The sequence below is a fragment of the Pezoporus occidentalis genome, unplaced genomic scaffold, assembly GCF_034315485.1.
Source record: "Pezoporus occidentalis ecotype Australia unplaced genomic scaffold, CSIRO_AGI_Poc_V1 ctg254, whole genome shotgun sequence".
NCBI classification, from domain to species: domain Eukaryota; kingdom Metazoa; phylum Chordata; class Aves; order Psittaciformes; family Psittacidae; genus Pezoporus; species Pezoporus occidentalis.
In genome coordinates this window covers 426878-443731 of record NW_026914437.1, presented here as the reverse complement: position 1 = coordinate 443731, position 16854 = coordinate 426878, and the positions used below count along the sequence as shown (strand labels likewise).

General features: G+C 43.1%; 1 protein-coding gene across 4 annotated transcripts in view; it reads left to right on the top strand.

The window, feature by feature from the left end:
* Positions 1–4426: 4426 nt before the first annotated feature.
* Positions 4427–16854, top strand: part of SPAG9 (sperm associated antigen 9) — a 63735-nt gene continuing 51307 nt past the window's right edge. For all 4 annotated transcript variants that reach the window (XR_009965787.1, XR_009965786.1, XM_062623565.1 and 1 more), the window contains exons 1-2: positions 4427–4873; positions 11200–11320. Coding sequence is in view for 2 of the 4 variants with exons in the window: in XM_062623565.1 (XP_062479549.1) it covers positions 4568–4873; positions 11200–11320 (427 nt within the window). In the remaining 2 variants the exon portion in view is untranslated. The remainder of the gene's footprint in view (positions 4874–11199; positions 11321–16854) is intronic.

Sequence of the window (16854 nt, the reverse complement as noted above, 5' to 3'; positions counted from 1 at the left end):
GGTGATACTGTATTAGCTCTCCGAGTTAAAAGGCCCTTCAGCAATTTACCACTCAATCGTTTTGCCCTGAGCATTTTATTCCCTTTGGAGAGAGCCCAGGATAAAACATCTGGATCCCCAGTTCTTGCATTCACAGGGTGTGCTGCTGGGAGGAAATCTGAGCTGCTCCTGGGTTTGTTTCTCCAAATGGGATGAATTCCCTGGGCTCCGCTCCATGTCCCTTTGTGAAAGGAAGATAATGTGGATTTCACTTCCCTCTGGGCAGGACTTACAAGGGATAAGTTTAGCATTTTGATAGGGTGGATTTCCTTCCTTGGGATCCCTTCGCCTCAATCCTATACACATCCATGTCTCACTTCTGGTTCTGATGGGAGAATCTGGATCTGACACAGCATCTATTCAGATAACATTTACTAGTATTTGGGGGTCTTTTTTCCCCCAGGTATGATCATGCTCCAATGTACTCATTTTCTCATGGTCTCTGATTCAATGTAAGATGTTTAAAACCCCCACATCATTGCAAATCACCCCCACAGCATTGTACATTCCAGCAAGTTGTGTCCCGTCCCCCCCCCCCCCCCAAGTCATTTTGGATTTGGAATTTCTCTCTGGATAATGTCAACCCACTATAGTCTGTTGTATCGATACCCATTTATTTAAGCTATTTCACACTACTAAACCAAACACTAATGCTGTAATCCTCACTAAGGCAAAATAATCTTTAACAATAGAAAAAGTCTCTAGAAACAGGATGCTTAGAAAAATAATCACTTAAAAGCAGCAATAGGACATCCATTTACAGCCTTGGTAAAACTATGTCATTTAATGATTACAGCTTAGGACCTGCCAGAAGGTGGGCAAGCACTGTCTGCAGCTTTCCCATAGATCTGCTCTGTGATCTTTGCCAAGTCTTTTAACCTCATTAAATAAGGGTCATCTTTGGCACTTTTGAGATTAATCCACGATTAGCAGAGCATGTCGTGCATTGCGCAGTACACGAAACACCGCAGAAGTGTTTCCTTGTTAGTGTTAACTGTATAAATGAGCAGTTTTTGCTGGTTGAAAATTCTACCAACATTACTAAATTACATTGAAAATCCTATGCTTAGCTAAAATGCAAAGAAGGAGACACTCTAGCCAAGTAACTTCCTAAAAGCAGACCATGGGGAGAGAAAGCAAAGACCTTCAGAGAGTTCAGTGAGTGAACTAAGTATAATGACTTACATATTACTTGAAATCAGTAGAGATTTTTAAAGCTGGCCTGAGGCAAAAGGCTGTGAATGTCTCTGAAGGTCAGGAGAATTCCAACAAAGCTCCTGGCTCTGCTGTTGTGGCTGATCGCAGCTCACAGCCCCTATCTGTACCACTCACAGCATTTGAGGAGTACTCACTGGGACTCAATTTGTGCTGTGCACTGCTTGCTCCTCATAACCACACTCGTAAGTCTGATGTCTTTTGTTGCTCGTGGTTATACTACTCTTCACTTAGCACAGCATTGCTATTATTTATCTGCTTTTAGCTTGATTTCTGTTGTGCTTTAAGGTATAAACCACCACAGAATTAAGCTCTTACAAAGATTTCTTCATCTGGGTAATGTCCCAGTGAAGCTCTTCTCACCCCATACTGATCCAAGGGGTAGTTTCCTTCCCTAGTAAATTGCAAACCAATTTACTTTTGAACAAACTGGTATTTCTAAGAATAAGGAATATAACTTTTCTTGTTAACCAGAAAAATAATTTCTTTCATAGGCAGTTCTTTCTCCAAGAGTATAATGACATTTTACTCCAGTAGTTACCACAGCCAGCCACTGCTTTCAAGCTACAAAACCTATAGTATCAGGTTTCTTCGTGCTGTTTCATATGCTTGATTAGTTTACTAACTTGACAGGTCATCATCAAGGTCCTTTAATCTCCTGGCAAGCAACTAGGGTATCATTCTGTAACTTGTCCTATTTTTAGTCCATCCCCGAGTTTCTGGTCTCACACTGACTGTGAGGTGCACATCATAAAACACAATCACAGTGGAAAGACTATTAATAAGATACATTTTTACAGCACTTAAACTTGTCTCACAGGTAATTTTTTCTGTTGTTCATCTTCTGAAATACTTCATTTACCCATGTTAGAACCCCCCCAGCTGACTAGAAATAAAATGTGAGCACAAATGGCTCTTTTCTACTTGTACTCATCAGTCTGATTGCAACTCTAATGGCAACAGCCTGCCTGTTTCATGACAGATTTGCTCCAGCTGTGAAAGAAAACCACATCTATCCATTTTGCTAATAGAAACAGGACAAAAATAGCATATCCTCAGAGACCCCGTCCCTTACAGGCTGTCGGCAGACACCTTGACCCATTTCTGCCATCTGTCAGAGCGGATGTCTTCTGAGCTGATGCACTTGTGCAATTTGCCCAGTGTGATGGCAATAACTGTAAAACTCTACATAGGGAAAAGGATCTCTGCTGCAATTCAAGATGATTGGTGTTTGTATCCCCACAGTAATCTGCAGCTGCTTAGAGCTGTCCTCACATTATAGGGTATTCCACATGAATAGCATGGTGAGCTCAAGGTTAAAAGTCCACTGCAATAAGCTACGGGCTGGTAGCCTTGTCCTGGGAGCAGAACTGAGTTACCTCTGGGCTTCGGCTGTTTGCAGGCTTCCTACAGGATTTATTCATGCTCAGGTAAAAAACCACAAGTCAATAACCCCCACCCCAAAGGTGCTCAGTGTCCTCCGCAATACAAACAACTGCTGCGAAGGGAAATGATGTATGACTTCAAGGGAGAGAGGAATTCTGAGCTTCCCTCAGCACTTCTGCAGCAAGTAAAGACTCTAATCTGTAGTAGACAGCAGGCAAACAAGGAGAAGTTGCAGTTTTCCTCAGCGGATAACTGCTGAAGAAAAATAGTAAAAAAAATTGTCTTTTCATAGGGATCATTTCCAGTAATTTAAATGAAAATTGCACTTGAGGAAATGAGAGTAGGAAATTACACACTGTATCTTTTTAAACTTATTTTTTTAGCTAAAATGATTTAACAATTCAAGGGCAATCAGCTTTTCTTTCCTTTTGCCATATTTAGAAATAAATGTGTACTTTAACTGCCTATGCCCTGGCTTCACTATGTTAAACATTAGCTTAGGAGGATGGTGTCTAAACAGAACTCCCAAGAAATCCAATATATGGGGCTGGACTCTTTTCTTCTTCCTCATTATTCCTATGCAGGTCCACTAGCTTAGTGCATAAGAAGACAACAGAGCATACATGTTTAAAGTATTGTTACTTGTCTTAGAATTAGTCCAAGTGAGAGCAAACACAGTGCTAACCTCTAGTGCTCTCCAGTGGAAAACAATGCCATCATCTCAAAGTTCACCACTTCTCATTGCTTTATTCAGTGCTGCCATCGGGTTCCTTAACTCCCTTGTACACAAAATACTCCTACTTAATGAAAAATAGTGATTTTCCCAATTAGGAATTGTGTCCTAAAGGTTGTGCCAGGGGAGGTTCAGGTTGGATATTGGGAAAAATGAAGGGCTGTCAAGCACTGGACCAGGCTGCCCAGGGAAGTGCTGGAGTCACCATCCCTGGAGGTGTTTGAAAGACTGATGTGTAGATGTGGCACTGAGGGATGTGATTTAGTGGTAGACTGGGCAGTGCTGGGTTAACGGTTGGACTCGAGGATCCTAAAGGTTTCCTTTTCCTAAAGGATTCTATGGTAAAAGTAAGGGATGTGAAGCAGCGCTGAAGCTTTTCAATCTCAGAAGGTGTTTTCAACTTTACTATGAATGTCTAGAATAGCTCATACCATTCCCATGACAAAGCACATGATCCAGAATGCACTTCACTGTCCCAAATCCCTGGAAAACCAATCTTAGTAACTGCAAGATGCTTTCTAAGCCGTGTTATTGCAAATAAACCAGGATTCCTGATATCTGGAGACCTTATCAGCAATAAGGGTTCCTTTCGCTGTCAGATGAGCCAGCACAGCAACCCAGGAGGGGTTTGGGAGCCGGCAAGTCCTGAACCTTGGGTTTAGCACCGTCAGTCATTCCCACATGAGTCACTCTATCTGTTTATGCCTCTGTGGGTGCAGTAAGTAACGGCGCTTCCCGGGAGCTTTCAGTAGCACCTCCTCACATCTTCCGTTCAGAGATGAAGGTTTAATCACGCGGCCCCCCGGGTCGGAGCTCGGCCTCCCGCTCCACAACCCAACACCCTAACGCCGCACTCCGTGCCAGCAGAGCTCCGCCCCACACCGGCCGCATCGCCTATGGCTCCGGTGCTCCCGCTCCGGCCCTGCGGAGCCCGATGGAGGACGCGGCGGCACCAGGACGCCTCCATCCCCACAGCCGCCGCCATGGCCCCACCCGCCCGGCGCGGCCCCGCCTCTCCCGCCTGACGCGCGCCCCGCCCCGGCGCGGCGGGTGAGGTCAGTGCCGTGCGCCGCCGCTGTCCGCCCCCCGGGCTGCAGGCGAGGCCCCGCCGCAGAGGCAGGAGGAGCCGCCGGGAGCGCGCTGAGCTGCTGCCGCCCCGCCGGGCCCCGCGAGGGAAGGCGCTCGCCGGCAGCCATGGAGCTGGCGGACGGCGTGGTGTACCAGGAGGACCCCGGCGGCCCCGGCCCCGCCATGATGTCGGAGAGGGTGTCGGGGCTGGCGGGCTCCATCTACCGCGAGTTCGAGCGGCTCATCGGGCGCTACGACGAGGAGGTGGTGGCCGAGCTGATGCCGCTGGTGGTGGCCGTGCTGGAGAACCTGGACTCGGTGTGCGCACACAGCCAGGAGACCAGCGTGGAGCTGGAGCTGCTGCGGGACGACAACGAGCAGCTCCTCACGCAGTACGAGCGAGAGAAGGCGCTGCGCAAGCAGGCCGAGGAGGTGAGGGCGGGCGCCGGGCCCGGAGCCGGTGGAGGGCGGGGGCCCGTTCCCGAGGCGGGCGGTGGCTCCGCGCTTCTTCCTCCGCGCAGGCGGGGGGCACTTCCTGCCCGGCGCGGCGGCGGTGGGGCTGCCGAAGGCGGGGAGCTGAGGCACCCGGGCCCGGGGAGCGCCGCGGCCCGGTGGCGGCTCCTGCCGGCTTCACGGAGGGAGGCCCCGGCGGTGCGGGCTGTATCGGCCTGAGCGGCCCGGGGCCACCAAGGGACGGGTTCGGGTCTTGATGCGTTTGTGGAGCGGGCAGGCGGGGAGCGCCGTCCCTGCCCGTGCCGCGGGGGAGCCGGTACGTGGTGCTCCGGGCAGTACCGGGTGGCCGGGGAGCGTAGTCGGTGACGGAGCTGCCGTGTGTGTCCCGTCCCTCGCACCGCTTCTCTTGGAGGCCTCTTAGGTAACTCTGCCTGAGTGCTGGTCAGCAGGTTCAGAGGAGAAAAGCAGCCCTGCTTTGCAGAGCAGACGTGAACCCACGGACTGTCTTCTCTGCTCTTCCACTTTCCCTTTGGATTTTCCCCTTGTCAGGAGGCAGGTTGTTCGTGTCAAAGCGGTTGTAAAGGGTATTTACAACCAACAGGGAGAATGCATGGGAAAACCCATGAAAATCTCTGCTGTGTGAAGTTCTTGGGAGTTGGTGCATAGAAGCTGCAGTCAGCAACAGGTGGTGCAGGCTGTTCAATGACACAGGCTCTGCCTTTGGGTGTTGCTGCAAAAACTGAAATAAAAATACCTAAGAACTATTTCAGCATAAATAAGCTTGTGAAGCGTTCTTTTCTGCGAGATTATAAAGCACTACAATAGAAGGCGGCTCTGCAGGACAACTTCCTCCAGTTCATTGTCTTGCTAAACTCCTGTAGGGAATTGGATTGACAGCATTATCTGTAATAGAACAAGCCATCTTATAAGTCTATTTCCTGACTTGGTGTTCTGTGCTTATCTCTGTGGGGTGTTTAGTTTCTAAATTTCCCCAAAATCAGAATGACAGCACCAACACTGAGGGGTGAGACAATATTGACAATGAAATCTAATTGGGAAACTTCAGCCCTGTACAAATATTTGTACATGGTACTGTTACAAGTGAGGGCAAAATGTTGTCTGCACATTGTTGCAGTGCTTTATCAGTTTGTTAAAATCAGTGTGATGTGAACTGTGTCCCTCCAGCTCTTGGACCAATAGACCGTTCCTCTTCCTTGTCAAACATGGGTTGTTGTAGGATGCCGTATGGATTTCAGTCTGGGGCCTGTTGCCATAAAGAATCAATTGCTAGTTCTGACACAAGCTGCATGTGAAAGGCTTTTTTAGCAAACACTTTATTAAGAGCATAAGAGGACTGATAAGTATTTTCTGAACTAATTCATGAGAAAATCAATCGGGCTTAAAACACAGGCAGCACTTGCCAGCTTGAAAACAAGCAGGACTTGGGAAGAACAGCAGAAACATAATGTGATGAAATAGAATATGGTGCTAATTGAGGCAGTGTGGCTCTGCAGGAGCTGTATGTACTGATGCTGGTAGTGTATTTTGCTGCCATCCCCGTTCCTTTGTGTCATGTTACATTAACTTGAAGGCACTGGTGTTATGTAGTCTAAAGACTAGTACTCATGCTGCAAGACACTTTACTAATGCTTTCCAAAGTGCAGTTAGACCAAAGACCATGTTTTCCCCTGTAAGCACAAAGGTCACCTGTTATGTGCTGTGCGTATGTGAAGGTGTCTGTCATAGATACAGCACAGTATGTTCATGACAGGTAGATGGTTTATTCAGGTCTGATCGTTGCACATTTTTTATGAATGTGGAGATAATCTGATGGGTGCAGTATGGTTGAAACAGAAGGAGGGATGTGAATATAGCACTGTTTTTCTTGGACAACAAGTTACTGGCTTAGTGTGTAACTTTCCTTGTGGAGGTTGCTTGTGTAAGCTGACAGCAAAATGGAGAATTTTGAGCTACTAAGTTCAGTATTCCATACCATCTGTTCTGACTGCCCTGAAGAATTAACATATCCCTTTTTACTTTCTGCTTGCTGCTTAGGAATTTTTGTTTGCAGCAGTATCTAGATGAATATGAATAACTTATTATTTGAATAGGCATCTCCTTACACTATTGTCCATGTTACTAAAGACACATCGTGAAAGCTGTTGCCTGTGGGCTTCTGTTAAGGTGATTTCAGAAGTTCTGGGCCTACTTCTCAGTCCTCTGAGCAGCAGTCATCATCTTTTTAGTTGCTGTGAAGTCCCTTGTCTGACTCTTACCATGGTATGTTTTGTGATATGACTGAAGTAATAGAGGAACCAGCTGTTCTGCTTACAGTTCTGCATAACTTATCTTCCCACTTAGTGAATGCTAGGCAGCACACCCTGCCACAAAGAAGTGGGAGAGGAAGAACATTTTGGGGTTCTGCTATTTTATACACTAGTAAGCTTGACTTCTCTAGAAGTACATGGCTCCATACCTGCGTGTATGGTGCTGGCAGAAGGTGGTTTGTGTAGACTTGGTAACAAGATAAAATCTGCTCCTTCTAGCCATGTCAGGCTGTCCAGTGTATCTTTTAGCTTCTCTGCTGTTGGTGGAATTAAGCTGTTCTTGAGATCTTATGTTAAATACGTGGTTGCTACTTTACAACCATGAAAAAGGATTCAACACCATGAAAATCAGTCAAGGCAGCCATCAAGTTCACTTTTCTTACTGTTCCCAAAGTTAACTTTCTTTCTTAGGATTGTATGTTAAGTAAACACTCTGCAGTAAGAGTTTAAGTATTTTATGGGAGAACAAAACTGAGATCCATTGTACAGAAAGTTTGCTAAAGTAGTGTGAAAGTTACTACGTTGTTTTCAGGAACATGTGTTTTTCTCTGCCCCAAGTCCAGCTGAGCTGGCTTTGTAGTTAATTCTCTTTACCTACTGCAGGAAGAACTTGCCATTGGCTGAAAGGCTGGCATTCATTGCAGTAAAAATTACTGAAGGGCATGTCATAGGGTAATGAAGACTGCCAAGTAGGTGGAACCCTGACATCGGATACGCTTGGTGTTGGAACTGGATTATGTGACTGGAAAGCAAGTTAAAATATAAGGAAACAGAAGATAAATGGAGGAAAAGATGTTTCATTTGGCTAGCACTATATTACTGAGTGATTAAATGGTTGTATGCATATGGGAGGACTCCAAATGTGTATGCTGTGTTGTTCCATTGTGTAGTCTGAGTTTGTATTTATTACAGTGTTTATTGCTGGAAACTTTAAGTAGATTAAAATGGATGACAAAGACTTGTGAACCTTATTGGTGAAGTACTTTTTATTGGAGGTCTTTAAGAACAGGGTAGGCAAATGTTTGTCTGAAATGCCATAGTTGATACTTGCCTGGAGAAAATGGGAAGGATTAAATGGGAGTTGCCAAACATAGTTTCTGAAGGTATCACAGGCTTGGATTTCAGCAGCAGGCACATGCAGGAGGAGGCGTGCATCATATCCTGTGCTTATGCCTCATCATATCCTAATCAAAATTAGGATCCAGGCATCAACACTGAACATCTGAGCCTTGAAACAAGCCAACCTGTTAAGGACCATTCTAGCCATATATTCTGTAATGGTGTGGTATTGGGTGTGATTGTTTTAGAGATGGATATCCTTCAGCTTGTTCTTAAAGAAAAAAGCACCAAGAATGTCTCACTTCTTGTTAGAGTTGTAAGATACGGCGTTGTGGCTTAGGCAGGATGTCAGTTAAAATGAGGAAAGCTAGAAGTTTGTCTGCCTCATTATTTTGTGTAACCAGTAGCTCAGGATGAAACAAGAGTATGTCTAATATCCATATTTTGAGTGGCTAACATGTTCCTACATATGTTGTGGCATTTATGTTAAACACTGCAGGTGGTGTCCAATGTTTGAATATATTGTCAATGTAAATAAATGAAAGAAGAAAAAGGTCTTTCAGTGTGGGTGCTCAGCCTACCTTTGGCTTGCCTGGTCCTGCTGTCTTAGAATGGTTTGGGTTGGAAAGGACTTTAGGATCATCGAGTTCCAACCCCCCTGCTGTGGGTAGGGATGCCTCACACTTTAGTCATACAAGTGGACTCATGACAAGGTGATCGATATTCTAGGGCTCTGCCTCTGTTACCACCACCGGAAGAAGAGATGAAACCAAATAGAAACAAAGTCTAAAGTATTCAATCCATGATTTGATAAGGTGTAGTTTTCAGCAGAGGAAAAACAAGTTATCCAGCTCTACTTATAAAAATGCTTTGAAGAGATGTAACTTAAATTCTAACTTGAACAAATTGAAGGTAAACTAGTGGAAGGTAACAAAAGCATTTAATACAAATCTTGTTTTAATCCTTGCAGTTGAAGGACTTCAGAGGAAATATTGTCTATCTTTAGTTGCATGAGTAACAATGACATTGATGACTTTGAACGGCTGTTTATTCAAAAGTGTAATCGTCACTGGTCTTTTGCAAGCTGAGACACATCTGACTTTGGGAAATCATCAGAGAAGCAACTAAACAAAGATGTTACAGTTCTGTAATTCTTCTTTCATATTTTCCCATGTTGAATGTAACAAACCATGTGGGTCTTTAGCCTCAGTGCCAAATTTGTGTAAAACTTTGAAGCCCTTTTCTATACGGGAGCCTGCTAAGAATAAGCCAGACATGACTTGAATATTTAATATAAAAGGGGCAAAACTTTTGTATCATTTGCTGCCAAGGAGACGTGGAACAAGTTGAAAGTTGGAGTTTTTCAGCATGGCACTGACAAATTAATCTTCCCAAACTTTGTGTTGAGGGGGGTGAAAGACTTTTCCACATCTCTCTTTTTCTGAAGTGGGAGAACTCATTACAGAACCCAAAGCAATGCTACCTGGGCTCATGTCAGCTGTTTCTCAATTGTTTCATGGTTTAGCTTCAAGCACAGTCATATGAACACCATCCCTAGTCCTGTGATAGCCTTGTCTGAAAGGAACTCTTGTTCCACTTCATAGATTTTGATGCATTTCTGCAATCCAAGTAACATTTTAAGCAGAACCTCTTCTGATGACCCTGCTGAAGCTGTTTTCATAGGGTTACAAGTGTCTGCTTTTGTAAAAGCTATGAGTGGCTAAAGCTCTTTAAAAGTCAGTGTGAACATTTAAAGTATTTTTTGCCGCTAAGTTTTCCTAGCAATATCCAGGAAAACACATTCAATCACCTATAGCATCACTTTAAGTTGCTGCCTCCTCTGTCTCTTTGCTTCCATGTGGTACCCAGCTGCAGCTTGCTTTCTCACCCTTCAGCTATCTTGGATGTCTGGGTTTTTTTTTTGTGCAAAGGCTTGTTCTGTGCTCTTCCTCCCTGTATAACGGGCCTTCTGCATAACTTGTGTTTTGTGGCCTTGCCTTCCCTTTGCAGTGCAGAATAGAGTGTACTACGTATCCAAAGATATCTTTGGCTCCTGGTGTTCTTTGTGCTAGCAGTACATGTTGAATTTCTGAAGGTTTTGGTTAAGAAAAATAGCAAAAGTGCTTTAAAAACTGCTGTTATGATGAACTGGGAACTTTAATGCAATAAAACGTAAACACTGATGTATGCAGCAGTGAGACACAAAGGAAACCAAGGTAAGCAGCAGAGGATGGTGATCAGCACAATTGCAGAATGCTTGGGAATAGTTTTCTTTGCAGTTGGATGATTGTAGGAGATGGTTATTAAGTATTTGATGAAGACTCTAAGCATTTATCATTTATATATCAAATGATAAAAGATTGGGTGGGAATGAAAAGACAGCATGTCATTTTGGTTTGCCCTGTTGCTGGCGTGTCCCTACTGCAGTGTCAGTCCCCTTGTGGTTTACAGGTGAGGATAAGCTTCACCAGTGTTCAGTCACATCTAAGGATGCTAAGACTTTCTGTATTCATGTGCAGTGTTGGCAGGCCAAGTGTGTGAAGTTAGGGAAGGAGGAAATAATTCATATTTATGTTAGTCCCAAGCAGGCTTCATCGAAGTCGTTGGCGCTTAGTTGATAGCGATTACACAGAGTAGCCAAGGTGGGATGCTTGACTGGTGGATGCTGGGCTAAAATAGTGTTCTTCATGTTTAAATGTGGGCTGTAGATGTGTTTAGGAAACCTGCTTGCACCCTTCCCTGCTGTGAAGGACTGCTGTCCTGTTTCCTACATGCTGCTTAAAGTGGAAGTCTTTTTAAAAATGAATCTAGGAATGATCTCTTTTCTTTCTTTTCGGAGAAAGAACTTTGCTCAGGCTTAAAAAAAACCCAAACCTGTCATTAATTGTTGACTTTAACTTCACTTTTTTTTTTGTTTAGAAATTCATTGAGTTTGAAGATTCTCAAGAACAGGAGAAAAAGGACTTGCAGACCAGAGTGGAAGCACTAGAATCACAGACGCGACAGCTTGAGCTAAAAGCGAAAAACTATGCTGATCAAAGTAAGTAAAATATATTGCACTCCCTGTAACTGATGGTAGTGTGTGAACTTCTGTTCTGTGAAATGATAGCACAGGTATTTAGCACATGTATTGTCTGATACCTGTATTTTCACAGATAACTGGGTTTAACTCTTGTGTAACTTTATTTTCCTTAATATTAAGGCAAACAAATTAGATACAAGCTTGTGACTTGTAATCTGATTCTTCTGCTATCCTACTTGTGGTTGTTTTACCTTTAGACCATGCCATTTTCATATTTACCTACTTTTTCAGGAGAAAACCTGAACGTGTAGAACTTGTTCCCTGGTTAGTGATTATAAAACAAGCAAATTTTCTTCCCATTAAACTGTTTGTGCTGAAAATAAATGTAGCCTTCAGGTTTAGAAGCACTACTGGGATGAGAAATACTATTGATGCCAATTTTCATTAGCTTTTGCATAATTTCTGCTGCATTATTTATTTCTACAAGGCACTTAGTTTTTACAGAAAGAGTTAGGGGAGAATACTTCCACTTCTAGAGATGTTCTGTGTAATTTACAGAAGCTTGTGTAAGTTTTGGAAGAAGGATAACAATGATCAGTTCTCCTGATACGCTGGAAGTTACAGCGTGAATACACTGCAGCTTAGACATTCTGCTGAACTGCTTCTTAGCCAGGTACAGTCATTGAATGAAGCTGAATCACCAGCTTTTCTACTACTAGTTGAGTAAAGAGTGGAGGAAGAAAAATACTCAACGCCACACAAATCTCGTTTCATCTCTCTCACTGCCAGTCTTAAATTGAAGATGGAAGACCTATGCCGCTAGTTTTTTCTGTGAGTGTTAATCATGCAATGAAAGTTCTGATTTCTGTTTTCATTTATCCTTTTTGGCACAGTGTAAAAATAGTAATCAATATGAATTAATGGAACATTTTGTCAAGCTTCTGAGCTAACCTCTCTTGACATGAGACCATCTTGTCTATCAATTATTATACAGCTTTTATTGCTAGGCCATACAGAAATGTAAAGCAAGACTGAAGCAAGCCTGATAAGGTTGAGGTAAGCTCAGTTGCAAGAAGCAGAGCGTCAGTTGTCAAAGTAGCCCCTTTTCACAATTCTTTCTTCCATTATTTCTACTCAGCCACCTTCTCTGCCCATAAGGCAGCAAGCTGTAGCTCTCTTTTGGAACTGAAGGTATAATAATCTTCCTGTGAAGTTTAATTTTCAGTGGCATGAGTGAGTCTATAGCAGGGTAAAAGTATTAGTGCACGAGTGTTAAGATTAAAGTGGGTGACGTGCAGAGCTGAGCCTTTCTGAAATCTCAGTTGTTTAGAATGTTGTTGGCAAATCTTAGAGGTGTGTACTTCAGGTCCATTGCAGTTAAAACATTCTTGGATTCTGTACTGTGATGGAGGAACCCTTCAAGCAGTCTTTTCTAGTGAAGACGGGGATGATTGTTTCCCAGGAATGCATCTTTAAAGGTCAAGTCAAGCTAAAATGGAGAATTGAAAGCATATTGTAAAGACTGGTATCAGAAATGCTGTGTTGCTTGTGAATAGGAATGTGTATGTGTTTAAAAGCAACAGCAAAGGGGAAAAGAAAACATTGGAAGGAGAGCTGAGTGGTCTGTTTTCCTAACGAAGCACACTGTTTCCAGAAGGCCTCTGCTCTAAGCCTGCAGCTCAAACAACTTGTTAATGGGAGACCCTGTACTCTAACAACAAGATTATGGTGTCAAGATTGCATGATGTCATATAAGCCTTTACTTCTTCTGTTACTGTAATAAAAAGTACAAAGTAGATGCACAGAAAACTAATTTGAATTCCTGGCAATGTATGTGGCAGCACACCTGGAGTTCCTCTTACACAGAAGTTGCACTTACCATATGCTGATGTGCACGGCACTGTTCTATGTTGTTCTGCTAATCTGTTATTGTGAATTTCTTGGTTTTGCCTTGAATATTAAGCCTTCAGTGTATGATTTAAAAGTTTTAATTACATTGTGTGTATATATATGTGTGTGTATCTTTATAATGAGATACATTTGCATGAGAAACTCAGTTGTTCTGGTAGAACCGCTGAGTGTTGGCTAGAACTGCTTGGTGTTTATTTGTAAGAAATAGTGTTGGTGAAAACAGTTGTACTACCTTAAAGTTCTGGCGTTGGAGCACTGACTTTTAAACAGTTCCAAAATGGTTTTATTGAAGAAAAACCTCTTGTGATGGCTAAGATGTGACTCTGGAGAAGCAATAGGGTTGTGTTGAACATTGAGTTTTGCTTATCATTTGGGTTGGTAAGTTGTCTGGGACAACATGAAAGACTGTTGCAGAGATTTTGACATGCTGCTGATGCAGAGCAAGATCAAAGGGGGTTTAAGCACAGCTGTTGAGTACCTAATGAGTATTATGCAAGTGAACTGGGTTTTTTAGCACTCTCCATTTCTAGGGTATGAAAACTATATGACTGTACATATTGGTGAAGTAGTCTAAATTTACCTATAGCAAGGTGATTTGTATGTCCTATGATAACAAAGGTACCAATGTGTCGTTTTAACTCATTGGATGCAGCTACAAGTCGTCTTGCTATATTTTTCTCTTCTACTTCCTATGCTACTACTGCCTGTGCACCTGAATTAGCCTGTGGTATTGCCAATTGGTACCCTGTCAACATGGAGAATGGTGATAGTATTATCACTGATAATGGGAATTGCAAAGCCTGGCACACAGCAAGTAAGCAAATAATACCAGGCTTTGCTTTTTTTGTGTCAGTGCAGAGTCTTAGATAAGCAACATCAGTTTATGACATGATGACAACAAGAAAGACTTGTCGCCTCATGTAGTACTTTAATTACCAGACTTCCTGCTTCTTGTAGACTACTTCCTGTGCTCTGTGTTTTTCCTCAAACAACCAAGGCCTGTAAGAACAAGTTTTGTCTATTAAAGCATTTTAATTCATTGCCATAAACGCTGTCCAACCTACAACATGTAGTGAAGGCAAGTTAGCCCTGGGATAGGGCAGCTCTTAAGTTACATGGTCTGGTTCCACATGATCGTATATGCTTAAACGTGCATGCCAGATAAAATTGCTCAAGAACCCACAGTTTTGTAATGTCTTGAATTATAAGTGCTTGGTTTTGCAATCTTTGTGGCTCTCACACTAAAGAAAAAGAAATAAATTGAAGTGCAAATAAATACTTCTTTTTCTTTATCATGTGGGATTGCATTAATAGCTATGTATGCAGCCAGCTGGGTGGGGATAAATCTGCCATTTGAAATTGAAGAAGTGAAATAAGAAGCTTATTTTGTCAATCAGTTTCTAAGTTCCTGTGGTTCACTGATGGTTTTCATTGCATTACAAACTCAGGCAGTTGCTTTCAGCCACCTCCTAGCTGGGTGAACTACCCTACTCTGCTTTTCCATAGGAGAAAATGGAAAGAGGGAGCAATGAGAGTGTGATCTGGTGACACTGCTGGGAGGAGTGTGAGCCATGGTAGATGATGAAATCCTGAGTGCTGGGGAACGGATACATATTGAGTTACCAGTCTTGTGTGATGTGTAGCACTCGGTCCTCATATTTGGTGCGTTGTGGTGGGTGCCTAAGTTTGCTGCCAAAAAAGTGTGACGTGTTGCATCCTGGGATGTGTTGGTAAACTTCAAACTGCTTAAAGGAGAGCAGAGGTGTAAGGATTTGTGACTTCTATTTGAGTGCAGGAATGTGCTGCAGTGGTGTGGGTCGCTGGCCTGTGATACACCTCCTCGTCTCGTTTTGCGCTACTGCTCTTCTCCTTAACCATCTGTGGTACCTCTGCCCTCACGTCAATGTGTGCTGGCTCTCAGCTCTACCTGTGCAGGGACCAGAGGAAAGCACCTATGCTCTCAGGGGGTCTGTGGCTTGTGGCAGTTAAAGCAAGTTAAATATCACAGAGTTCCTGGAGGTTTGTGTAGGGATGGTGTTGGTTCAGGCAGAGTTTTTGGAAGTGGGTTGTCAGCACGCTTATGCTGAGGGTGAGCAAATGTCTTATTTCGGTTTTGTGACTTGACTTTCATGGATTATCTTTCTCAACAGCAGAGGGCAGCTCTGAATGGTGTGGAGGGGCAGGGAGCATGGAAATGCCAGGGCTCCAGAAACATATTCAACATGAATGTTTAATACTTAACATTATTAAATTTATATTAAACGTTATTAAATTTAAATGTTTAATAATGTTAAATATTAATAAATTTAATAATGTTAAATAAATTTAATAATGCTTAATACTTAAATTTTTCTCTTCTCCTTCCCTTCCGCTCAGTGATGAGTCCGAGGCAGACACCAGTCTTGATACAGTTTTATGTGTTTCTTACAAGAGGTTGTATATATCTGACTTTAACATTATTTCAAGTCTGCTGTGGTGAGACTTCTTCTGCTTGCGATTAGTTTGCAGCGTTGGAATGCTTCAAATTTCAGCCTTTAATCTGGAAAACCAGGCACATGGAGCTGTTAAAATCTTGTAATAGAAATCCACAGCTCTCTTGTCGAGGCACACTCTAAGGGCACATGATACTGCTTTGGATACTGCTCAGTCTCCAGTTACTGAAGAGGATAAGAGCCTTTCGTGCTCATGTGATGTGCTGCTGAGCTCTGGGGGCACTACAGAGGTTTAATTTATTTCCTTTTCTTGCCTCCCTTTTTGGGAACATTGTTTCTTTCTATGTATTACAGGCTGTGAGTTAATTATTTTGGCGTAGAAGGCAGCTGTAGGGTGTTTGGGCTTACTACAGGAATGAAAGTTTCGGGTGTGCTTTCTGGAGGGATCCTTCTCAGAGTAACTTGAAAAGCATGATGTCTGCATGGTTGAGGTTCTTTCAGATGGAGGTGGTAGGCTGTGGGAGTAGAAAGATTTGGTTCCTTTTCTGGATCTGCCTAGTGTTGAATTACAACCAAGGTAATGTACTGCATTTGACAGGACAAACAAAACACTTATGTATTTCCATAGCTCATTTTATTAAATCTTGGCTTTTTAATTTCTGCTCAAGTGAGATGATATTTGGGGAAAATAAAAAAGGTTTTTTAGGCAAACAGAAACCTCAAAACCCGACAAAACAACGAAAAACCAAGAAGCAGCTCTTGCTTTTCAGAAACTGAATGTTGTGACGCAACTGTTGGGGTGATTGTATTTCCTATGTCAGGTGCCATTACGCAGCAATTGCTGTTGCTTGCTGTAGGTTTTATTTGGAATATGAGACAAACGTTTTGGCAGCCGACCTAAAAACATGCAGATTTGATTTCCTTGGAAGCTGAGCAGAACTATCGCTTTTGTCGGCTTCAAGGGAAAATGCAAGACCCAGTTCTGTTATCTGCAGATGTTATTTGGTATTTGATTTTCATCTGAGCTAAGCAGATACCAGCATTACGGTAACATACACCCAGGTAGACAGCCTCTTGATATAATCTGAAGGCATCTGATACTCTGAGATACACCTGCATAGAGCTGCAGCAGCAAATTAACACAGACCTGTCTAGTTAGGAGGGAGACTTAATGCGAACTTTCAGCTGGGAAAGCTCATGTTGGTTTTG